Source organism: Cibotium barometz, chromosome 39, assembly GCF_041138505.1.
Source record: "Cibotium barometz isolate CiBa-2024 chromosome 39, ASM4113850v1, whole genome shotgun sequence".
NCBI classification, from domain to species: Eukaryota; Viridiplantae; Streptophyta; class Polypodiopsida; order Cyatheales; family Cibotiaceae; genus Cibotium; species Cibotium barometz.
In genome coordinates, this window is record NC_141084.1 from 1,528,263 (window position 1) to 1,555,000 (window position 26,738).

At 45.8% G+C, this 26,738-nt stretch overlaps 1 protein-coding gene across 12 annotated transcripts in view; it reads left to right on the forward strand.

Annotated features, from left to right (window-relative positions):
• SPK1 (guanyl-nucleotide exchange factor) overlaps positions 1 to 26,738 on the forward strand; it is a 251,368-nt gene that overhangs the window by 34,478 nt on the left and 190,152 nt on the right. For all 12 annotated transcript variants that reach the window (XM_086778119.1, XM_086778125.1, XM_086778131.1 and 9 more), the window contains 2 exons: positions 5,842 to 6,004; positions 14,810 to 14,937. In XM_086778119.1, coding sequence (XP_086634245.1) covers positions 5,842 to 6,004; positions 14,810 to 14,937 — 291 coding nt within the window. The remainder of the gene's footprint in view (positions 1 to 5,841; positions 6,005 to 14,809; positions 14,938 to 26,738) is intronic.

Below are 26,738 nucleotides of genomic sequence, written 5' to 3' on the forward strand. Positions count from 1 at the left end.
AGGTCAGTGCTCAGCGCTCTCCGGACTGCAGGTGAGCGCCAGGGAACTGCCAGGGCCTCCCGGGAAGGTGAGGCGGGTGGAGGGGGGGGAGGGGGAGGCGAGGGAGGTGGAGAGGGAGCCGCTGCCGAAGCCGGAGCGGAGGCGGGAGGAGGCGATGGTGGAAGCGAGGCGGAGGGAGGGGACGGGGGTGGGGGGGGTGAAGGAGGGGGAGCTGGCATCTCCTGGTCCTCAGTCGCTGCAGGGGTCTCCTCCTGTAGGGGAGCAAAGCTGTTCCTCACTGGAACCCAGTGAGGCTGAGACTGTGGCTGCTGCTGCAGCGGTCTCTGGGCGTGCTGCTGTGGCTGTCTCCCTCGGCGGCGCCCCTGTCCAGGCTGCCACTCCGAGGTCTCTATGGCCTGAGCAGGTGTCCCGGAGGTAGCCTGCCGAGCCGAATCTGTGGGCGGGCCATCAGTGGCCTGCTGCTGTGGTGCGGGTCGAGGTCTCCTGCGAGGGCAGGCCTTGGCCAGATGACCGACCTGCCTGCAAATGAAGCACTGGTTCGGGAGCCCCGAGAACTCCACTCTCTGATCTATCCACCCCCCCCCCTATCCTAGGTAGCTGAATGACCTTAGGAAGGGAGGAGATGTCAGACACCAACACTCTGACCGAAGGTAGCCCCGCTGCTCTGGCCACCACTGAAGCAGCTGAGGGGCCCGTCTCTAGTACCGAGCCCACCAATGCTCCGAGCCTGGAGAGGAGCGGAAGATACTCCCGACGGAGACCAGGGAAACAAACTGTAACGTGGAAGAGGCGCTCTCCCTGCTCCGCCGCTGCTGGGCCAAATCCATGCTGCCAAGGTCTGAAGAAAGCCCGAGCACCCCTGATGTCAAGGGGACTCATGGCAAGGACCTTGGCAACGCTCTGGGCGGCCTCGAACTCGATCTGATAATGTCCTCGGCCCAGAAGCTGTACATCCAGGATCTTGCCCACATCTGCAAGAAGGCGGGCCTGAAGAAGATCCCTGATCTCCCCTCTGCTGGGGCGAGTGCCGACTATACGGCAGATGGTGGAATGAGCCTGGAGGCGTTCCACCTCTGCGGTGAGGCTTGCTTCCTCTTCCGGCGAAAGAGAAAGCCTGGTGGGGGTGACCTCGGGGGCGGGCGAGGGGGCTGCGGAAGAGTCCCTCTGAGGCGGGGCGGGAGGAGCCTCCATCAGAGTCTGAAGCTGCGGCGAAGGCGGAAACCTGCTGGAAACGAACTGCACACAGAGAGGCGGGATACGGAGCGAAAAAAAGAGAAACAAACCCCAAGGGGGGGGGGGCGGAAGCTAGAAGGAGAAGGCGAATGATAAAAGAGAAAAAAAAAACCCAAAAAGGGGGAAGGCAGGTGCTGCGCGCAACTGGGAAATGGAGGAAGCGAGCGGATGGGGGAGGATGAGGCGCAGCAGAGTGGGGGCGCGAAGGCAAGGGGGAGGCGCGAGGAGATGAAGCGAAGCGGATCAGAAAAAAAACGGGGGGGGGGGGTGGCGCAACAGCGGAAGCAGGTGAGGGGGGCTAGAGAGAACCCCGCGGCGGGCAATGAAGGCGGAGGGGGGGAAGGAACGATGGGCAGGCGGGAGGGCGAGCAGGTAGGCGGGGGCGGCAAGCGCAATGCAGAACGACGGGCGGTAATGGTTCTATTGGTATTGGGTTGGTGAAGTTATGGCTGGACATACACACTTGCGCGTCATTAATGAAGAACCTGCAGTGCTAGAGGTGACCGGTGCACCGATTTGCACTCGTTGCGGCACACTGATTGCAGTATCTACACCGATATTCCCATCTACCATTTAGGAGATGCCCACAGCTCACCGCTTCATGATGTACAAAGAGGCCACCCGTGGGACTACGTGGGGGCTCATGGCCTTGAATAACACATGCAAAACACACTGAACAACAAAAGCATTCACTAAAACATAGATAAAAACTGACCATACAGTCCATCAATTACTGGGAAACCATTCTCAGGCTTTTGGCAGAAAAAATGAATTTCTGGGCAGCTGACACTCTCGGGCACTAGTTACAGGTTTTGGGCAACAAGAAATGGTTCAACAAACAGCTCCAAACAGTTCCATGGGCCGCAGGGAGGTGTCTGGAGCCTCATGAGCAGGTCGACCAAGAGAAACACCCCGGGACACAGTGGGAAACATTCACATTAGCTCGAGGGGCAGAACAAGTAAGTGTGCAGCAGCACCTGGTGGTACGGGTAGAGTAGTGGGCCAGAACACCTGGTTGCAGGGCAGAGGACCTGGCAGCAGAAGAGGCGTACCGAACAACATAGCCTGTACAAAAGGCTGTATGGAGTAGGTATGGATGGTCTACAGGAGTTCGATGCAGGTATGGAGTGTGTACAGGGCAGCCCTATATGCCAAAACCATGTAAGAGAGAAGTGTACTCTCAATTCTCTGGTACATGTGCCCCCGCCCCGTATAAGGGAGGCAATAGACCAACCCTTTTTCTTGCCTTCACAGGGGGCACTTGGAAGGGTGCCTAGGGCTACTTGATGTGATTAGCTTGGCCTTAGTGCATTTCGTTCTGGACATATTAACATGATGCTATAACACACTATAACCTTATTAAATAGGTTGCGCTTACACTTACCACCAACAAAACCACCACGTGTCAGTGCACAGATTGAACCATATCTGCTAGTTCACACTCGTCCAAGGTATTCTCAGGCGTTTCAGAGGCCCAGGGACATTTCACATGTGTAATATTCATGATAAGAGACGGTTCATGTGCACATTTTCATGCGAACACTCATCAAGGAAAAATCCCCCATCTTTCAAAGCTATGCATCTAATTTTTTTTTAAGGAGTCAAATGCTTAATGGCTAATCACTAGCAGAGACAGGATATGGTAAGATGTTCCAAGAAACACATGTATGCAATGTTTGATAGAGTTACAAAAGACGTACACATGCCGTGTGCACAGCATGAGATGCAAAGTTTTCAATCAAGATTACATTGTATCTAGTCCATACTATGCATAATGGAGTTGATAGTTATATAGTCTTGTGGGTTGACTACCATGAGTATATAACATGCACGTTCCTAAAAGGTGAATTTGGGCATGTTCCTAGATTCATCTAGGTATATAATTCAGCCGTATTTGCGGACATGCAGATTTCACATTGTGAAGTTTTTGTTCGACTTGCGGCCAGTTGATATTGTGCTTATTCTTTCTATCTTTAGTGGTCCATTTGCCCTATCAACTACTTAGTTGTTGTACTAATTCTTTCTATTTGCTACTTCCCTTAGTGCTAGGTTTCATTATGGCTGAGTGTGCCCTGCATCTCCGGAGGTTTGACAGAAACTCAGTATGAAGGGCTTTGTGTGAATATATGCTCTTATGTGTGTGTGTGTGTGAGAGAGAGAGAGAGAGAGAGAGAGAGCATATCTTGATACAGAGCTCTACACCCACTATTGGGCACTGATGACGTTAGTGGGGATGTCGTAGTATCTAGTCCATACTATGCATAATGGAGTTGATAGTTACATAGTCTTGTGGGTTGACTACCATGAGTATATAACATGCACGTTCCTAAAAGGTGAATTTGGGCATGTTCGTGGATTCATCTAGGTATATATATATATATATATATATATATATATATATCACATAAATAAGCTATGTTTACTTAGCCATGTCCATGCTACATTGGTGGCAGCCACGTAGGCTAGAATGTGCCCAAGAAAGGATGCTATTAGAAAGTTTTCCAAGGAGGAATGTGCATGCAGTGTGGCTTTTCAGCAAGTTATGCGTGCAAGTGAGATGTGCTTGCAGCATGCACAGATGCAAAATGATCATGTGAAAATCTTGGCTCGTGTGCCTTATGTGGGAAATGTGTTTCCTAAGTATGTAGCATTTTGCATAAGTTTTGTGCAAAGGATTTGCCAAACAAGCTGTTTGGGCTGCTAATTCATGTGTTCTCAATGTGCGAAGGCTGTGGGGAGATGCTACATTTGTTAAGTGACTACATTTAGAAGTTGGTACATGCTTTGACCATGAGGCTTGCTTTGGCTGATAGTTGATCAGCTGGAGGTGTTCCTAGTTTAAGTGCAAACATACTGCACTTGTGCACGGTTGCCAGATGGGGACTTTGGTTTCCTCGCAGGTAACAGACTTGTGGAATTGCTTTCTTGGTTAGGTAAATGTCAAGTCCCTACTAGCAGCCCCAGGTACTGTTGGCTGCCCTGTTGGCTGTATAGGTTTCTATCTGATTTTCCTACTGGCACATGGCCATGACATGTTGCTCTTGCTGCTGTTGTACAGCCTCCTCCCCTTGAAATCAGCTCATGAGTGCTAGGGTGCTTGGGAGGTCAATGTTTGACCAAAATATACATCTTTTCTCAACAATTTGCCCACATGCATTCCTCCGTGTTGCTTTTTAGCGTTAAAATCTCTTTGTGTGCTGTTTGCTTTTAATAATTGTAGTACATGCAAAACTCAGGTTAAAAAACAGAAAATATTTTTAAAATAGGCCTAGGATGAATACTCACTCATGGAAAAACCATAAGCCAATTTATGAGTGCACATAGTAACAAATTGGGTTAGCCACTCATGTCTTTGGGATTTCAGTGTCCCCTCTAAACATGCAAACATTTACATGTAAATAAATCCATGCATTCTTCAAGTCGAAAAACAAGTCATGTACACATGTTCAGTCGCATGCAACATGATAACACAACTCACATGTACAAAAGCAAGTCATGTACACATGTTCAGTCTCATGCAACATGATAACACAACTCACGTGATCTGAGTATTGTGGAAAGAAGTTTGTAGAATATCTCCACACGATAATTCCTCACATTCGGAATGGGAATGTAAATTCTAATTCATGAATTCTTGTCCCAAGTTAGGCCTCCCTTGTTCCAACTAGGGAATAGGCTTGTACCCTATTCATGGTAATTATGGGAGCTATGTCAGTGCCTAGTGTGATGTCCTGGGAGCAGAGTGAAATCTTTCCCCCTTAATCAGAGTACGCAGATTCCTCCCCAAACCATACGAGATAGTTACCTCATGACAGCCCCCGGGAGCTGTGGCTTGGCCTCATGACTTAGCATCTCCTTATGTTTGTTCTTTCGAATTCTGGGTTGCTTCATGATTGTGTTAACGAGCCACCAAGCTTCTAAATTTTTTAGATTGCATCGCCATAAGCTAGTTGTAAGGATATTGGTTTGTGGCATTTCACCCATGAAACCTAGCTGTTGCTTGAGGGTGCTTTGTTCTTGTCAAGCTATTTGTGTCTTGGGTTTGCTGGAGTTTGTCTTTGCAAAAAATAAACAAAGGCTTTTTCAAGGCCTTTGGAATACTCACCATACTTGAAATACGTCAATACTTTCAGAAAATCTCTCATGCTTGCCAAATTAAATTTTGTCATGTTGATTACTTATGGCTAGGCAATCTTTCCAACATGTATAGCTTTCCACATGGGAGCAGAGGTTCATTTTAGTGCTTACAGTCTAAATTTTCAAGTATGGTACTCTGCAAACCTTGTATTTCCTGTTTTTCTGTCCTCAGTGGCTGTTGCGAATTTTCACAGTACATACATGTCATCACTTTCAAAATCTAAATCTATTTTTTGCTATCAGCAACTATGTTCTTGTGTGCTGCCTCTTTCCTGAAACATTTTTATGAAAATGATACCTAAACTTTTTTTGTTCCTGATAACATGTGACAAAATGTAGAGTTGAGTATTCAATTGTATATCTTTGTTTGTTTCTTTTGATAGTAATTCAATGTTTTTTGCTGCTCCTCTTTGTTGGCTGATTGAGAGTTTTGATAGTTTAGTAATCAGCTCACATTTATGATATTTGCAGCTGAATGAGAGGCTAGAGCAATGGCCACATTTGAAGGAACTCATTTACTGCTATAGGGCTGATTGGGTGAAAGATGAGACAAAGTATGGGCATTATGAGAGTGTATCACCGCCTTTACTCCAGAACCAAATATTTGAGTGCCCAGACACAGACTTGGAAACAGGTGGATTTTGTTGAGCCAAAATCCTTTTATTTTCTATTAATTGAGACCTTTTTGATGTGTTGCAGAGTTTGTTATACTTCTATTGCATGCGTTCTGTGCTATGTATTGTGCTACTACCTCACACGTGTGTAAATACCATGAGTTAGCCATTGTTAGATTATTTTTAATGGTGATTTTGCAGAACTAGGACATATTATGCTCTCTCAAAGCAAGATAAGCATTTATGCTATCAAGAGTCAGCATGTTGTTTTCTCTTTCTCTCTCATGCGTGCCTTCGTCAGGGGATATTGAGCAGCACACACTTGAAATGTGCTGCCTTTGTAGGTATCCAGCTTCCCTCACATCCTCGACCTTTACACCTTTTTTGCGCTCTGTCCAGCCACATGTACACCTATTAGACACTAGATTGTGTCGGATATCAATGTTCCACCCTCATATTGTAGTGTCCAGGCACCGGCTAGCTCATGTTTGTACGGTTCCCATTATGAGGAGCAGCCATGGTTGAGCAGCTTGGACCATAGTTGTCAAAATGGCCTGTTGGAGGCAAGCTAACTGTGTTCTCACATGTGGAGCTGCATACGCACAGTTCGAAATGCTGTTTCAACATGAAATTGAAAACTTGTCAAAACGTGAAGGTTTTACATGTTCGCAAATGTTAAACGTCACCCATACTTAAAAAAAAGGGGGGGCCAACCTTTATTAAAAAAGCGTGGTTGACCATTTAAAAAATGGGTCCTAAAAACGGGGCAGCCTTTAATAAACGCAGCCAGCTGCCAATTCGCAACTAAAAAGGGCTTCCACCTTACAAAAAACGGGCTGTCATCTGAGCAATCCGTATTATAATAAATTTTCTGTATTTTCTCTGATAAAAAGAGAGCCTTTTTCCTTGAAAAAAAAAGAATGTTTTTTTAAAACTCTAATAATAGCTTTGGTTTTTTGCGAGCTTTGCCTTAAAAAAAAAATGAGTTAATATCGAGCTGTTGAGTGAAGAGAAGAAGGTGCTGGACAGGGTTCTGAACCAACATGAAAAACAGTTGGAAGGCCTCCACAAAGAGATACAGGGCAAGAACAAGAAGATTGACGAATTGGCAGCACTAGGAGGAGGTGATTCAGATGTTGAAAGAGACCCATATGCAACAACAGGAAATGCCACAGGCTGCTCTAGTGATAGGGGAACTCCGGGCAGAAATGGAAGCCCTAAAGGCTACGGTCAAGGACCATACAGTGGAGGAAGGGGAACTGAATATTCAGGAGGGTCTAAGGGAGACTTGGAGCAATTGAAAGCTATGAGCGATAAGCTACGGGAAGAACTGCAGACCACCAAGAAAGATTGGGTGGAGGTGGTGAAGAAGCACAAACCCCGACAGAGCATCATACATGAGACTGTCGAGGAGGAGAAACGTAGGAAGGATAAATCCCTCCATGTGCGAGTGCTTGGGCTTCCCCCAAGGAGGATGTCATGACGCTTTGCCAAATGCTAAGAGTGGATGGGATGCCCGCCCCCCCCGCCCCCCCTTTGCAGATACATGGAGGGCAAACAAGGATATGACAGGCGGGCTGCCCTCAAGGGCACACAGGTGTACATGGGAGATGATCTCACCCCAGAACAGGTGGCACATTGGCGTGAGGCGATGACGACAATTCATGAGGCCCGTAGTGGGCTATCTACAGAGATGGTAGGGTCATTATCACTGAGCGCCGTCTCGAATAGGGACGTGGGGTCTATGAGACCAATCACCGGAGGTTAGCAGTATGGAACTGCAATGGCATGCTGTGGTCGAATCCAACAGGTTTGAGCGAGATTCTCACAGGTAGGGATGCCATTTTCTATATAGAGACTCATCAGAGCCCTGAGAGGGGCTTACCATGCATAGCCGGGTATGAATGGGAGTCAGCTTTCTGAGGTGAGACCAGCACATCAGGAGGAGTACGTGGCTCTGGAGGGGTAGCTGTCCTTTTTAGATCCCATTTTCAGAGATTCTTAGCATCGTCCTTAAGGACGAGGATGCACGGTATCTTTGGGTGCGGCGACAACTTAGCAGTGACAGAGTCATCCACATTGTTGTGTGTTATTTTGCACCACGCCACTCCCCTTACACTGCACAGCATGGCCAGTCATCGTACTTACCATTATATGGGGATATTATGGAGTTCTCACAGCTGGGAGAAGTCCTCCTGCTTTGGGATTTCAACGCTAGGATGGGAAGTCAGCAGGTCCCACTACTCGATTTGGATGACCCTATCAGACTACTGGAGCTTGACATCACTGACACAGGGCTGCATAGATCATCACAGGACCGTGAGGTGGTCACAGTGTATGGAAGATATTTCTTAAAGCTGGGAGCTACACATGGTCTCGTTATCTATAATGGGATGTCCCAATGGCCCTCCTCCGACGCCCTCACCTCCTTCCCTCACTTGGGAGGTACTAGCACCGTGGACTACCTTATGGGATCTCCGGCTTTGGCACACCTTCTCCTCGACTTCTTCATCCTGCCACCCCCCTTTGAAGCTGACCATGCCTACCTCTCTTTCACTCTTACCTCCACCCCACCCATCCCTCCGCCACCATCCCCCATCTCACATTACACCTAGGTCCTTTTTGATCACGAGCTTGACCTTGTTTACTCCAACCACATCTACCGCCAACTCCAGGATGTGGAACCTTATCCACCCTCACATCATAGCTCACCACCATACTCCACACATCTGCCACCATTTCTTTCAACTGCACACGGCGGTCTACCGCCAAGCCACCTTGCGGTTCCATGCCCTAGAACTGTTGGTATGATGACGAATGTAGAGCCACACACTCCCGTCTTAAGCATGAGGTACGGATTGGGCAAATCACGAAGCGCCAAGCACAATGGATTTCTCAACAGCTCACCCAACGCAAGAAATGAGAGTTCTGCACTCGAAAAGAGGATGAGTTATACCGATTTTCTTAGGACTGAACTGCAAAGAGGCTTGGAGGAAACTCTGAGAACATCGCCCCCCATACCTATCCCCTGCCCGGACACATGGCACTCCTATGCACGCTTCCTCTATCATATCCCCCATCAGCCACCTCTACCCCCACCACCAGATCCTCGCCCCACCACCTCCACCTTCTTCACAAAGGGCATGGTCCTCAAGGCAATCCATACACTACGTAATGGGCGAGCCCAGGATCATGAGGGACTCATTGCCGAGTACATCTTGCATGCCAGTGATACCCTGGCGCCCCTACTAGCCTACATGTTCATTAGAGCCCTTTGTGAAGGATTTCCACCCTCTTGGTCCACCAACACCATCACTCTCATCCTCAAAGTGGGAAATCTACTTGATCCTAATACTTACAGGACGATCATGATTGGCCAAACTCTATGGATCGGTGCTAGAGGTGGAGCTCAATTCATTTGCAGAGAGCCAGGGATGCAGAGCCTCAGGATAGGCAGGCTTTTGGAGGAGCTACTCTACCCTTGACCACAACTTCACCCTCTGTGCCATCATCGAGGAGGGTAAAGCACGACATCACAAGATTTACTGTTGCTTTGTGGATTTCTGCAAAGCTTTTGATACTGTACCTCGAGCCCGCCTCCTATATCGTCTACAGGAGATAGGAGTCCCATCTGACATGGTTTGGAGCATCATCGCCCTCTATGAGTTCGTCACCGGATGAGTGAGAGCCCTAGGAGGTACATCATAGGAGATTTCTAGCACTATGGGGTGAAACAAGGCTGCCCTCTGTCACCCACTCTTTTTGGCCTCTACATTGATGAGATCTTGAGCTTTATTGACGGATTAGGTGGGGCTGGTCCCACATTGGCAGGCATATTGATCCCCATACTGCTTTATGCAGATGACATCGTTCTCCTCTCAGATTCAGTTGAGGGGCTTGAGAGACAGTTGGATGCCTTACAAGACTTCTGCACTCAGCGGGACTTTATGCAGATGACATCGTTCTCCTCTCAGATTCAGTTGAGGGGCTTGAGAGACAGTTGGATGCCTTACAAGACTTCTGCACTCAGCGGGACCTCTGTGTTAACCTTGGTAAAACCAAGGTAATGGTCTTGAATACTTCTCGCCCCTTCACATCCAGATTGAGCTTCACATAAAGAGGGGATCGTGCTGAGATTCAGTGGCCCACGCTTCACTATGCTTCGTGCAGCACAGCCAGAGTGCATGGGAATATGCAGCCTTGAGCTTACTTGAGCGGCAGTGCTTCCAGGCACATTTCCAAGAGCCTAGGACGAAGGGTTGGCTTTTTGACACCCTCGTCACACCAGCCTTTATGTATGGAGCAGCCTTCTAGGGGCCAGATTTATCCAATGAGGATTGACAACGAGTTGAGAGGTCCTAGATCATGATGTTCTCCCGCATGGTCCGCAACAAATCATCAGTCCCACACCAGATTACCCAGACAGAGTTTGCTGCAACCCCGATGGTAGTGGATGCACTCTTCCAGCTAATCACATATCTCCATCACATCAGTCACATGGATCCCCACAGGTACCTGAGGCTTGCCCTGGAGTCCTCGAGACAGTTAGCACTTGAGGGCCACTCTGGAGTATGGTATGCATTAGTTTCCACTTGGTTCTGAGTATATGGGCTCCGCATGGACCGCCTACCACCCCTTCAGTACAGCTTGGACTTCCCTTTTCTCCGGCTCTCTCACTGAGGATGGATTCATCCCGTAGCCGGGGTACCTGAGTGTTCACATGTCCCATGCCATGCGGATTGCGATTGGCTGGATACGGGCTTCATCCCACCACCTCAGAGTGGAGGTAGGTAGAACTGAGTGCATCTCCAAAGCTGGGAAGCTCATACGGAGACCTAGAGAGGAGGTTGATATAGACCCTTTTAGTTGTTAGTTCATGTAACCTTGTAGCATGAACACACACACACACACTTTTTTTTTTCTTTTGTGAAAACCACTGTTTCAATATAAATGCAATGTACATTCATAGTTGCCCCAACATGGAGCAACTACTACGGGAAAAATAGAAACAGTGATAAAACACGTCCAACTGGGCCATGGAAAGGTCTCCAAGATAGTGGGCATCTTGGAGAGAATGGAGCAAGGAGAATCTGAAAAAGGCGAAGACATCCACCGAAGTGTGCCCAAACAACTGAGTGTTGCGGGCATGGTATAAACTCCATAAGGCCCAATAACGGCACCACGAAAAAAAGAGAGCATAATCAGGGGTAGAAGGATATCCACCAAACAGCCAAAAGTGCCTACCAAAGGAAAGGCTGGGAAACCGGGCATGGAGAAGAACTGTCGAACGAGCTAGGAAATCTTGAGCGACAAGACAAGCCCAAAGAAGATGGAGGATTGTCTCGCGCGGACAAGTAGGGCAAACCGAGAAAGCAATACGTCGGGTAGCCACCACAAGACCGTCAGGAGGTCACGGTGTATAGGAGGCACTTCCTACTAGAGCTAGGAGATGCACATGATCTTGCTATCTATAACGGGGTGTCGGGATGGCCCTCCTCTAACTCCCTCACTAGCTAGCTTCGAACACTCAAGAGGTACCAACATCGTGGACTACTTGATGGATCCGGATTTGGCACACCTCCCCAACTTCTCCATCTTGCCACCCCCCTTTGAAGCTGACCGTACCTACCTCTCTTTCACTCTTACTTGCATACCACGTGTCCCCATGCAACCACCCCCATCTCCTCACAATACACCCAAGTCCATTTTGATCACGAGCTTGACCCTGCTTACTCCGAGCGGACACCCACTGGGAGGGCCCCCACTAGACATCGCCACAGAAAGACACGCTGCTTGAAGGGAAGCTTACTTTTCCATATATGATGAAGACATGTTTTCCACGACCCAAGCGGTCTATCCAAATGCCAGAAATGATTGCCATGCTTTTGAATCCATGGTTGCGGAAGAAGAAGACAGTAGGCTTTTTTGGCAGACAGATCGGCAAAAGAGAAAGTGGAATAACCTGGTAGCCCTCGATCAAACGTCCAATCAAGCAGTGAAAGAGGAGAAAACAGGTGAGGCACTGGCTGGAAAGGCTGTAGCAACTCAGCGACAGCACACCATATAGGCTGGTGATGCATCCCCAGATGAAACCGTGTCCGAGAGAGTGTGCAGCCATTGTCATCCACTACATCATCCACCAGAGAAATGCCCAAGCAATGCAGAAAATAAGTCTTATGAGGCTGAAAAAGTGCCAAAGGGGAATCAAGGACCCGACTCTAGTTTAGACTCTGCTAACAAAGCGAGTTGCCCGGATCCAGAGGGCGGCCAGACCAAGATAAATGTGCCAAAAGCTGCTACCAATCGGAAAGCAAATGGGTAGAAAAAGGACAGCCAGGAATGAGGCCTTGAAAATGCCCGAAAATAACATCCGGGATAGCTGGTGTCCAATGCCCAAATGCTGCTGTCTTGAGAGAGGCAAACAAGCGAGAAAGCATGAGTGTCCAGGGCTGACGCTGTTTCAAGAAAGTAGGCAAGAGCATGGCCTCGCGAGCAAGCACATGAACATGTATGTTAAGGATGTTCAAGCCCCCATGCATCTTTGGCGTGCAAACATAACTCCATTTGAGAAGACGCACAGCCTTATGGTCAGTTTTGGTACGCCATAGACATTCTATTGCTTTGGACATAAACCGCTGAATGTTCGAAGAGGACCAAGGAATGAGCGGGAGATGAAATTGCACATAAGCCATAATGATGGACTGGACAATCTGAAGGCGAACATGAAGTGGCCAAGTGGAAAGTTTCCAGTAGTGTAGCTTATGGTAAAGGTTTTGAAGCACCCATTGTCTCTCTTGTGCCAAGGAAATGTGCCAACCAATCCCAAATGCCGCACCACATGATCAAGAGGAAGCAAGAGGCCCGACCACAAGAAACGATGCTAGTCACGCTCATGCAAAGGCAGGAGTTTTGATTTTGCAAAGTTAACTTTTAACCCCGCTGCCAAACCATACAGATCAAGGGCTTGCATAAGCTGCTGAAGATCTGAGTGAGAATTGTGCAAGAAGAAAAAGGAGTCATTAGCATAAGCCTGGCTAACAAAAGGCGTCCCCCTCAGGAATAGCAATGCCATGCAAGCACTGCTCCGAAACCAAAGCATCCATGTATAGCAGCAACGGATGAGTGGCGATAGCATATAGCAAGGCACTGAGAGGATAGCCTTGCCGGACGGAGTGGTCCAATGTCCAGGAGGAAGAGAGAGCATTAGCCAACAAGCAGCGAGCAGAGCCATTCGCATAGAGCTAATGCACCACATGTTGTATGTGATGACTGAAGCCCAACTGGGCAAGAACAGCTGCAATGAAATCCCATTGAACGGTATCAAAAGCTTTCTTAATGTCTACCTGCACAATGAGAACATCCTGAGGCATGGAGCGTGTGGTCATAATCTCATTGAAGGCAGAAATGAAGCTACCTTCTGTGAGATCCCAATGCCGAAGAAATAAGGAAACTGGAAGCCCATCCTCTCTTGGGCATTTGCCCCTGGGTAGTGCCGATAGGGCCTCCGCAACCTCCTATGGAGTCAAGGGTGTCATCAGGAAAGTTCGGAGAGCGAGGGGGGGCACCTCTCTCGAATGCCGCCATTCCCGCTCATGCACCTCCATTACCTAAGAGGATAGGGGGCACCTGTGAGGAGGGAACAGAAGAAGGCCGTGGCAATGGCCGGCACTTGAGGGACAATGGATCCATCCTGACCGCACAATCTGTGGATACCATCCCTCTGCCTATGTGGGCTTGTGATCTCAAAGAAATCTTTGGTGACCCTATCCCTGCCTGGGTCCAAAAGGAGGCTCTAGCATGGTATTTGTACTCCACCCTCTACTCCTCGATGGAACTAAGCTCTGTATGGGCTGCAGCCAACTGGGCTTCAATCCATGGGTTTTTCAGGGTACACTCGTGAAGCCACTGGAAGGAGGCTAGGCTCTGACGGATGCTCCTCTCCTGCTCTCGGAAGCTAGCCAATCTGCTCTGTGCATCTAAAGCTCGTGTGACTGAACCAGTGTGAAAATCCAGCCTCTCCCAAATCTCTCTATCTTGCTGCAAATTTTGGAACCCTGAATGAGGCTGTTTGGGATCCGGTATGATTGGTATTCTGGCAGGCACTACTTTCTCTGATCATGCACCCGGCAGTCTCTTTGGAGGACTGATGGATGCAGGAGAGAGACTTGAGCCCCACTCATCCACATAAAACTGGTCTAACCTGGAAAGGTTGGGGCCTGCACTCCTCCTGTCAGATTGCGAGAAGCACAAACTCTGTCTGAACCTTGGTAAATGCCAAGGGTGTTGTCCCCTCAAAGCCAGAATGATTTTTTCTTAATCTAGAGGGCATGGTGCTGCTTACTACGAAACCAATGAAATTTTTGATGTGATGGTTAAGGAACACCTAATTGAAGGCTCCAAGTTTTTTGCAGGGTTGGCAATGATTCTCGCAGTTTTTATTTTGTTGTGATTCTTCTCTTGGCTTTGGGGGGTGTTTTACACTCCCGGCTTGAACAGTCTTACTGTAAAAAAAAATTGTGGTTTGTCAAAGGGTTTGATCTGGGGTTTTAAGGCTGATGCTTATTAAGTAGTGCTGTGATTTCATGCAAGGGATTGTTGAATGGGAATTGTAAACTCCTTGTAGTATTTAAAATTAAATTTAAAATTAAATGGCTTCAATATAGGAAAAGATTCGTGTTCAAGATTGAATTTTCATCTGATAATAGTTTTACTTACAGCATGTGAAGTTTCTAGCATTGCTTTTGTGCTGTGGAGCGCTAATCAATTTGTTGGAAGTGAACGATGAGCTAACGATTTAGTTTTATGGTCTTCAATGATTTTTCTAGAGTTGCAACTTGCGAACGTAAGGCAAGTGAGGGCTGGAGAACTTGAGGATGATGAACCCAGCACATCAGGCAGGCAGTCTAATCATTCAAGTTTACCCGAGTCAACACAAAATAAAGCTCTTCGAAAGGTTTGTGAAGGGTGCATAAGAGCTCAATCTTTGAAGTGCTATCTAGGTTTGGTGTAGGTGATATGCGACACATTCTCAACTACTTAAAAAACAGAACATGGGCTAGTTAAAGGTCTACAAGAAATTGAATTATACTTATTAAGTTGGTGCCATAGAGATAGATATTGATGAGATGAATCACTTTTCTCCAAGATTTTGTTGCTGTCTTTTAGCAGTATTGTTTGCTGATGTCTTTTCTGATGTCCTACTTAGGGTTGTGGATGTGTTGCATCAAGTTTTCACTGTAGATGGTAGCTTCTTGATGCCTTATTGTCTCTGTAATATTTGATGTTTCTGTGGGTCTACAAGCCTTGCATATGCATCTGCTTTGATGGTGGCTTGAGATTCTATTGGCTTGGAGTTTACGAAACTTCATGGAGTCCCGCACAGATGTCCAGCAAGTTGAAGTTTGTGAGCCAAAAGAAAGGCAGTTTTAAAAGATCGTTTGAAAAGTTTGACCATACATGCTGCACTGTTCAATGATGCAAGGTTGTGTAGTTACTCATTTGATGAAATATTAATATCAAATAAGCTACCCTTTGTACGCTCTCATGTATTTTTATTTCCTGCCATGGGTAGGCCTTACTGTGATTTACTGTGATTTTGAACTTTAAACAAGTTAAAAAATAAAAATATCAGAAAATTCTTAAAGTAGGTGAGCTGTAGACTTCAATGCTCCAGCTGCCCAGCAAGTGAATGATAGAGGAGGATCATCTTGGTGTGTGTGCCTTGGTAGGCTTGTCCATAGTTGTCAGGTACGGAAAAACGGTACCGGTACGGGACTTTTAAATTTTGAAAAATAAGTTCAATTGAGGTACGGTCCACTTTAAAAAACACTTGGAAAATAGATATTTGTACACTTTTGGCCATACTTTCAGACTCGGCACCATACCTTGAGCCCTCCTTTACTTTTTCAATACCGAAAATAAATCATGGCACTATAGTCTTCTTTACTTTTCATACTTTCAGACTGGGGGCCATACTTTCAGACTTGACACCATACCCTCCTTTACTTTTTTAGTACCTGAAACAAATCATGGCACCATATCCTCCTTTAATTTTCATATTTTCAAACTAGGAACCTCATGCTTTTCCTTTCGTGTGGAGTGCAAACCTAATTGCCAAAGAGAGAGAGGGAGGGAGAGCCTCGGTAGTAGGCCCTAGAGACTCAGAGAGCTTGAGAGAGAGATGGGGCCCAAGCGACGAGAGAGAAAGAAAGATTTTATTAACGTCTTCCAAAAGACCCAACTCGGCCTATGAGACAAATCAATGTACCTATGTGGGGTATCCTCTGTCATCCCAACAAAATGAGAGAGAGAGAGAGAGAGAGAGAGAAAAGAAAGAAAGAAAGTCATATTAACATCCACGGAATGCCTTGAAGGCATATGGGACCAAAAACCGATACACAGTCATTACAATCCACTTCGGGGTGCACTTAGGCACAAGCAAAAGATTAATTGAAACCCTAGGATGATAAACAACTATCTGTGATACAAAAAATGCTGATGGCACATTAGAATGCTAGTCAATTGGGTTTAGGTTTACGGAAGTCCTCGATTATTGCCCTTCCGTAACGGTACATTAGAATGCTAGTCAATTGGGTTTAGGCTTACGGAAGTCCTCGATTATTGTCCTTCCGTCACGGTAGATTGCCCACTTTCCAGCTTTGGCGAGTTTTGCACTTTTGTTTTTAAGAGAGAGAGAGAGAGAGAGAGAGAGAGAGAGAGAGAGAGAGAGAGAGAGAGAGAGCCTAGGACTATAGTAGATATAGAGAGCTTGAGAGAGGGGGGGAGAGCCTAGGTAGTAGGCCCCAGAGAGCTTGAGAGAGAGGAAAGAGAGAGATGGGGTCCAAGTGGGCTGCCTTGGGGGCTTGAGCAAGGGTGGGTGGCTGGACCGGGCTACAGCAATAGGTGGGTGCAGACAGAGCAGCGGGGGTACAACAGCGAAAAAACAGCGAGCAAAGGGTGGGTGGGTGCAGGCAAGGTAGCCGGGCTACAACAACAAAAAAACGGTGAGCAAAGGGCGGGTGCCAAAAAAAAAACGAAAAAAAAACCCGGCAAAAAATCATCTTTTTTGATCATATTGTACCGTACCGTACCGTACCGACCAGGTACGAAATTGTACGAAATGCAGCAGCGAAACTGTCGTGGAAAAAAAAGAACGTCCCAAGCCTCGTACTGTACCTCCGTTTCGTTTCGTACGGGTCTTTAAGTCCTTGTTGTGCAGTACGCGTCCTGCAGACAACTATGGGCTTGTCAAAGCATTTCTGGCCTTCTGGGTAGTAAAATATGTTTACGAAATAAAGAAATAGCTTTTTACATATTTCACTTAGAATTAAAAAATTATCAGAGATTTGTGGTATCTTTATTATAATTATGAAGAGTAATTATGAAGAGATCTTTTAATATTTTAGTAATAATGGGGTCCGTTATCTTGTGATGGCATTTTTTCAAATGCCGAGGATTCAAAAGTGAGCTAGCATCGCCAGCTAGGTCGAAAACTCTGATATCTGGCAAGTTGGTGCCAATTGGTTTTCTAGTTTTTGCTACACAAGATGGAATGAGACAAACCTTGTAGGCATGATCCTCCAGACACACACCATCAGCTCTTTGTAAGGTTTCAAGCACACGCTGATGGAGGCTTAGTGCTGTGACCATCCTGTGGTTGAAGGAGAAAGAAAGATATATTAAGCGTCTACTAAAGACCCGATGGGCCTATGAGACCAAAGTGATACAATAATGAGAGAGAGAGAGAGAGAGAGAGAGAGAGAGAGAGTTATATTAACATCTATGGAAGACCCCAAGGGCCTATGAGACCAAAAGTAATACAATGGTACCATGGATATACTGGGCAATGGAAAACTGAAAGAAAAAGTAAAATGAAAACATTGGACAGTACATGTGATCAACAGATGATCCTGTGTAAAGAGAGAGAGAGAGAGAGAGAGTAAGTGTCTACTAAAGACCCAATGGGCCCATGAGACCAAAGTGATACAATAATGTCCATGGCATATCTCGTCATGGAACAGAAAATAAAATAGAACCAAAACAAAACTATGTCACTAGAGTGATACAAAACTGTCCATGGAATACTGGGAACATGAAAAATGAGAGGAGCATCAGCCCCCATATGAAAGACCCGAAGGGTCTATGAGACCGAAAAGATGTAGCATGTGATCCATGAGTAGCTTGGACGTCAACACAATATGAAAGAAGAAAACCTAGCTGCCAAAAGAAAAAGACAGGGCCAATGTACTACAAAGGCCCTGAAGTACAATATAGTTGGTACTAGAAGAGCCTCATGTGTCCAAACTCTTACTATGACGTCTCCCTCATGGACCGAGTATTTGGAATTGATGATACTCGGTCTTGATGTACACTACATGTGGGAGTGCCTCGCTCTCTCTTTGTCACTGAAGCAAGTCCCGGATCTGAAGCTGTCATGTGTGGCTCTCCGAGATTGGTAATACTTTTTAAATCTATTTCAGATCTGAAAAGATCACTGTCGAAGTTGGGGCATCTTGCTCTCTGGAGGACAAGTGCTCTCTCTCTCAAGAACCCCCGAGTGCATGGAGTGCTCACTTGGTGGGGATATCTAGCCTTGTCTTGGTCAATGTGTCCGCGGATCTTGTGTGGGCTGAGAGCAAGCCGGGGCTTGCTTCTGAAGGCCAACAAAGTCAATGATAGATGTCCGTGTGGTGTCCTTCCTCTTGGGTTGTTGCCTCAATAGTTTGTCTCTGTGGTGCCTCTGCTCTAATAGGTATAGTCCGAAACATAGATCACACCCACTGCACATTGATCACACATTCGGAGCTCCCACCAAAGATCATTGACTTCCCAGGTGCATAGGCCCACATACATCACTATGTACAAGTTGCAATTTGCGATTGGCTCGCACAGAACCATCCTTTGGAAACGCAGAACGCTGCATTTTGCCCAAAATACAGCCTTCACAAACATGTTTCAATGGTGCCTCAAGAGAGGGGGCAATGAAGCAACCATATCAAATTTCTGCAAACGCAGCAAACTAGCAAACTTTGTAGCACCACTATCAAAATACCATACATGAGAGTCAACAAAAACTGCCAAACAACATGCATCATGTACAGATGGATCATACTGGCAATACACACTAAATGCCCATTCTGTGTCCTGCACAACATTTACAGAATCTGCATTTGTAGAAGCATCCGCTATTGTGGTTGCATTTGACTCTTTCTTCTTTGCCTCTTTAGCCTTTAGCTTAGGGCAATTCTTAATGATATGATCAGTTGCCTTACAATAGTTACACCTCATTTTTTTCTTGCCTTTATTAAGAGCCTTCTCAGACCTATTGTTGCTACCTGTGGAAGGAGAAGCTTGAGAGAGCTTTGGCCCTAGCCACCCCAAGCCCTCCCTCACTAGCCAACCATCACCAGCTTCTTCTGGACCCAAGAGGAGGAGAACACCCATAAAGTGGATCTCGTGGACCCACCTCTGGCTGTTGCAGACCCACCTCACCTGAGAGTAGTTACCTCAGACCTGGCCTCCGTATTCTAGCGTGCTTCACGCCCCCAATCCCGTAGACATCGGTCACGATCCCCTCATCAGCTCTAGATACAAGACATGCTCCATCGTCATCGAGCTATCTTTCCACGTGACACAGTTGAGGGAGACTTGTTGGCCATACTCATTAGCCCCATGCTTGATATCTTGGAGAGTTGTATACCATCTAAGAGGTTAATAACATATTTCTCTCTAGAGATCTAGACCCTCTAACCATAGAGACTTCTTCATCAAAGAAAGCAGTGTTCAGCCTTGGTATACCTCACATGCAACTACCACCAGCTTTTCCTGGATACAAGCTGGCAGAGCACCAATCACTGATCCTGCGAGGAACTTGTGCCTGTAGATCCTCCTAGGAGGACTAGACTAGTGGATATGGCGAGTCTGTTGACAGTCCCGTCTGCTGGATATGCTAGATGGTCAAGGATGATACTCCACACACATGAGCTTTTTCATGTAGTGCCATGATATGGAGATATACATTTTGTACATGTATCCAGAAATGCTTGTTGTCATCATCATTGTACATGTAGCTAGTTGTCTATGTGTTTCTTTTCCATGATTGATGGAGGCATTGATGCTTCACGGGGTCATTGATTGGATGTGCCATCCTCCTTTTTTTGGAGGAAGCTAGTGATGGTTGGTTGTTGTGAGGTGTCCCGAGGTTTCCACACTTAACAAATGAAGATAAAGTTTCATATAAGGCATAATGCACTGATGTTTGATGTCCTTCTTAAGCAAATAATCCTTGAATGCATTAGACATGTATTCTCCCCCTCTATTTGAGTGAAGTGTCTGTACTTTACACCCATACATATTTTCAGCCATTGCAACAAAGTGTTGAAAGAATGTAAACACATCTGATTTTTCTTTCAAAGGATATACCCAAGCAAACCTTGAGTAATGAATGTGACAAAGTAAAGATGCTGCCCCCCCCCCCCAATGGATGGTGTCCACATCGGACCACATATATCACTTTGTATGAGCTGTAATTCATTTTCAGCTCTAACAACTCAACTCAATCCTTGGGAAATGGTTTGCGGTGCATCTTTCCCAAAATACACCCCTCCCATACACGTCTTGTTGGAGACTCAATATGCGGCACATTGTGAATCATGCACAGAAGGAGTGTGGGCAGCCACTTTATGTGCATCATACGGACACTTATTATAGTTGTCCAGCTTATACAAGCCATTGCATCGTGTTCTAGAATGACTATAGCATAACCCCTTGAAGTGTCCTTGACTAAACACCTCTGATCTGCAAATTCAACCACCAAACCTTGATCGGTTATGGCTGAGATAGAGAGTAGATTTTTCTCTATCTCTGGAACATAAAATACATTTGTCATGCATACATTTGCTCCATTGGCTACAACAAGCATGACCTTGCCTATCCCTTTCATTGGATAAGTAGAATGATTTGCACATGTCATCGGAAGCATACACCAAGTGCTGAAATACATCTTTGTAGAAAGTGATTGGCTCGAAGCACCACTATCAAAATACCAAATTACATCCTTAGTGTGGGATGCAATCAAAGACATATCCTGTTCTATAGAACTTGGTGTGTCACTATTGCAGACCAAAAATGTCGACTCCTCATGGACTTCATTAGTAGATTGCTTTGCTTTGTCATTAGAAATGTCAGCCTTCAATACCTGCATCTTTGTTCTTCTTAGTTGCCATCCGCTTTCTACATTCATTTATGTAGTGGCTAGGCATATGACAATAGTGGCATTTGCTCTTCTTTTTGGGTTTGTTGGCATCCTCTTTTTCAGATGTATCACCTCCTGAAGAGGGCTGTGCATGACCAGCCTTATTGCATTGGTGTTCTCCATGCTTAAAGCCTTTTGCTTTCCCCTTGTCCTTGGCTGAAAATGCCTTGTCACCACCACTGTTGCTTGATAGATTTAAACTTGTTTGTTTTTCCTGCAAGAGCAAACCCACCAACTCTTCAAATGTACAGGTTCAGCACCTCCTCTCATAGAGAGATTGAGAGAGTGGTGAAAGCACAAATACGAGGGAGTCAAATAATGCAAAGTATTGGTGACCAACTATTTGTCTGGGATAACCTCATCAATGTTCAGCAATTGTTCTTGCAAATCTTTCACTTTGGTGAGGTGATATGTCATAGAGTCACCCTCATCCATAGAAAGTGTATCCAATTGCCTCTTCAAGTACCCTTGCCTCATTGCGTACCTGATACATTGCTTCAAAAGTGTCCCATGCAAGCTTTGTTGTCTTGCAGGATCGAATGTGCGGAATGATAGACCTTTTGAGAGAAAGGGCTATCAAGGACATGGCGTGTGGATCCCTGGAATCCCATCTTCTCTGCCCTTGTGAAGGAGCAAGATGTTCTACCTCAGATCTTGGAGCTCTTTGGGCAGCTCCCCTGTGAGGTGTTTCTGGCTGCAAGGTAAGTGGGCGTGTGTCATGACCACACACAATGTCCCAAAGCCCTTTATCTAGCTTATCCTCCTAGGATAGCACACCCAATACATCTAGAGCATTTTGAGCCATGATGTATGAATCCACACTTTAATAGCTGCTTGCAAACCAACAAGCACTTATGTGCACTGCCAAGCAACCCAATGTTCTTGTACAAACTTTCTGCATGCAAAAATGCAAACTCAAGCAAGAGTATTCTTGCATATTCTCCGTAGTTTCCAAAAAAACACTTAATGTGTGTACATATGTTTCAAATCTCTACTCTATAACCCTGATACATGTTCAAAGAGGAAAGCTTAAAATTTTGCATACAATTTTGGCCCCAATTTGTTCTAAATTGCATGAATTTCAGAAAAGCCCCAAAAGTTGTTTATAGTTTTGACCCCAATTTGTACTGAATTGCATAAATTTCAGAAAAGCCCAAAAGTTGTATACAGTTTTTGTAACTCGCGACGGGTGCCCGGAGGACTAGGGCCTTTGACACACTTGTTGATACCATCAATGCATATTAAAACATTTAAACATGGCCACAATCATAACACATATCCATCATCACTTTGCATAAAACATAAAGCTAGACAAAACATCCACAAATGCTAAAAATGGAGCTTGCACGTGTGACACCGCATAGAGGCTGGAATGGGCCGACCCCCCCCTTGGAGTATTTTATTACCCAAGGAGAATAATATCATGTACAAGCTTTGAGGGCCTTACTCTCCCCATGGGAGATGCCGGATTATCCATATACAAATGCCATAACACAGCCCAACACGAGGCAACCAAGCCGGAACACACGCTGTAGAAATGTCGAGCCAACAATATAATCCATAACCCTCCCTGTGGGTACTGATTCTTTCCCAAAAACCACGGGTCTTCATGCAATAGAGTTGGTACAGCAAGTACAACTTTCCATTCAGCCGGTACAGCAGGTACAATGGTTGGTACAGTCGGTACAGTGGCTGGTATAGTAGGTACAGTGGTTGGTACAGCAGGTACGGTGGTTGGTACAGTAGGTATAACAAGTACAAATGTTGGTACAGCATGTACAGTGACTAGTACAGTAGGTGCAGTGGTTGGTACAGCAAGTACAGAAGTTGGTACAGTCGGTACAATGGGTGGTACAGCAAGTACAGCAAGTACAAGGATTGGTACAGCCAGTACAATGGCTGGTACAGTAGGTACCAAGGCTAGTACAAGGACAATGACTAGAAATCATAATAAATGATTAAATACCCTTGCCTTCAGTATTTATTCGCGATGGAAGCCTCCAAAACAGTCCCCAACAGCCGGTATTCTTCATGGGCAGCCTTCAAGAGAGAGAGAGAGAAAGAGAGTAGCCATCATTAGGGAAGTCTGTAACGGTGGTAGAGGTTAGTGTGTAGCAAGAGAGCCTCTATTAATGAAGAGAGAGGGCTCCAATTTATAGATTTGGGCCTCCCATGAGCTAAAATGGCAAGAGAAGACTACAATGACAAGTGGAGAGCCACACATTAGCTGAAGTGACAAGTGTGAGGCCACTTGTCTCACTTTGATCCACTTTCTAACAAGTGTTAGGCCACTTGTCTCACTTTGGTCCACTTTCTTGCCACATGTCCCAATCTAAGAGATCGGTCCTTCCATAAACTTTATCTCTAAAAATATCCCAACTGGTAGACATTCTGTCATAGGCACTTTGCTAGCTCTTGGTATTTGCTCAATTCCAGATGTAATGACGCGAACAGAATTTCTATCGGAGTCGGCGGGCCAAAAATAGCAACTCTCCTAAATTTTAGGAGTGTGGTCCTTTGTATTCTAGGATAATCCCCCATTCCCAAAGCTTGTACTTTCCAAATATTTAGACATCCTGGAGTCCACCAGACCCCTTTCAAACTGGGAAATGTCCAGGTTGGTGACATCCTCCCCAGCTTCTTAAAAGTTGTCCGCGACTTTAAGCTTGAAGCCATATCTCCAAGATATAATCATGTCCATCAAGTGGGCGAGACGAGACAGTCTCAAAAATCCAATATAACTGAAGAATCCATGTCCCAAAGAATGGGTAAGACTAAATAAGTCTCCACAATACCAATATCAAAATCATGTCCCAAAATAAATGGGCGAGAATTCCATGGAAGATATGCTAGACACAGGCACAAGATGAAATCATGAACTAGGTGCTAAGACACTTAAATAAGTGCCATGCACAAGAAACTAGTGCCTTGCACAGAAACATGTGCTATGCACACAAACTGGTGCCATTCAAGAGCACAAACCATGGTGACAGAAAAGCTGGTTCTCCGCAATCCTTTCTCCCAATCCCAACAGTTCCCATGTTCTCCCATACAATCCCAACTCTGATCAACAAGCATGGTGTGGAAACAATGAAATGCTCACTCCACAATCGCAACACGAATCCACGTGTATGGTGGAGTGTTCATTGAATTGTTCTCTAACAATCCCAACATGAATCCACATGCATGGTGAGATGAACAATGAACCTCTTGGCCTCTGTATGGGGAGATAGTGATTCCAATAAGTCCAGATATCATTATCATGTCGGGCGAGACAAATCAGTCCCATAAGTCCAGATGTCATAATGATGTCCCAAGTAAATGGGCGAGACATATCAGTCCCATAAGTCCAGATATAATAATCCAAGCTCAAAGCACACAAACATGTGCCGATCCACATGACCCTTGGCGTACACATAAGTCCCTTGCCAACCAAGTATCATGTCCACTTTACCACTTGCACTCTGTGTTGGTACTCTGACCACACACCTTGGATGAGAGGTGGGCTCAAGTAACAAGATAAAACAATCACTCGCAGGCATAGATAACCTGGTGTTCCATAAGCATTTTTGCTACACATAGTTTATAGGCAGTTTGGCCACCAACTCACACTCTCTCTCAAGTGCCCATGTTCCCTTCCATCTGCTCTCTATTGTTGCACCCACACATGGTAGAAACAATCTTCAAGAGAGCATGTAGGACAAGAGAACACTACACAGGGTATGTTGTGTTTGTCACTACCCTTTGAAGTGCCCATGTTCCCTTCCATCTGCTCTCTATTGTTCCACCCACACATGGTAGAAACAATCTTCAAGAGAGCACGTAGGACAAGAGAACACTACACAAGGTATGTGAACCATGAGTTCCATAAGTCCAATGCATCCCAAATAAAGGGAGCCATACAGAAAAATCCATCCCAGTAAAAGGGAGTCATAAACATAATCTATAAACCTGAGGATGGATCCAAATCCCTAGAAAAGAAGTTCAGGAATCCATAGACATGTATACCATAATCCTTGTATACCATAACTCTTACCACATAATCCGTGCTAACCACACACCTTGGAGTAGAGGTGGACTTTATCCATAAAAGCATCATATCCATGAGATATCCAAAGATTTCTTCTCTATAAACTGGGACAGATTCGTCCATAATCTTGTGCAAGAAAGAAATCTCCATAGATATAATCCATCCCAATAAAGGGAGCCATAAACAATGTTTTTGTGAAACCATCTCTCAAGGCAAACAACAACACCTTTCTCCTTGCATAGCTATACAAGGGTTAGTGAACATCAAAAACACTTCATAGCAAAAGCACTAACTTTGCAAACTCAAAGTATACTTAGCTTTTCTTTGCCAGGTTGGTCATGAAGCCAAAAGAAATATCTCGTCACCATATCCTTAAGATATCCTGAGATATATCTACATATAGCTTGCCTGTAAGCTTGATAATATAATCCACAATATCCATATGGAAAAAGTGCTGAACGTGTGCACATAAAGCCAACTCCATACTTCCAAGATAAATTTTGTGAATTCATAAATCCTTAGACCAAGCTGTCTATTGCTCATGCTCTTGCTTCATAGGCTCTGAAGTGGCTGGCCATGCTTAATAGCAATGATGGTAAGTGTTGTCCCCACTTCAGATCTTTTCTCTTCCTTATTGATAGAAGGAAGCCTCCGCTTCCAAGAAAGCCTATGCTCTGATACCAATGAAACTCGCGGCGGGTGCCCGGGGGGACTAGGGCACCCGGGCGGGTGCCCGGGGGGGCTCGCGGCGGGTGCCCGGGGGACTAGGGCCTTTGACACACTTGTTGATACCATCAATGCATATTAAAACATTTAAACATGGCCACAACCATAACACATATCCATCATCACTTTGCATAAAACATAAAGCTGGACAAAACATCCACAAATGCTGAAAATAGAGCTTGCACGTGTGACACCGCATAGAGGCCGGAATGGGCCGACCCCCCCCCCCCCCTGGAGTATTTTATTACCCAAGGAGAATAATATCATGTACAAGCTTTGAGGGCCTTACTCTCCCCACGGGAGATGCCGGATTATCCATATACAAATGCCATAACATAGCCCAACACGAGGCAACCAAGCCGGAACACAGGCTGTAGAAATGCTGAGCCAACAATATAATCCATATACCTCCGTGTGGGTACTGATTCTTTCCATAAAACCACGGGTCTTCATGCAATAAAGCTGGTACAGCAAGTATAACTCTCCATTCAGCTGGTATAGCAAGTACAATGGTTGGTACAACTGGTACAATGGTTGGTACAGTAGGTACAATGGTTGGTACAGCCGGTACGGTGGATGGTACAGTAGGTATAGTAAGTACAAATGGTGGTACAACATGTACAGTGACTAGTACAGCAGGTACAGTGGTTGGTACAGCAAGTATAGAAGCTGGTACAGTCGGTACAATGGATGGTACATGAAGTACAACAAGTACAAGGATTGGTATAGCCAGTACAATGGTTGG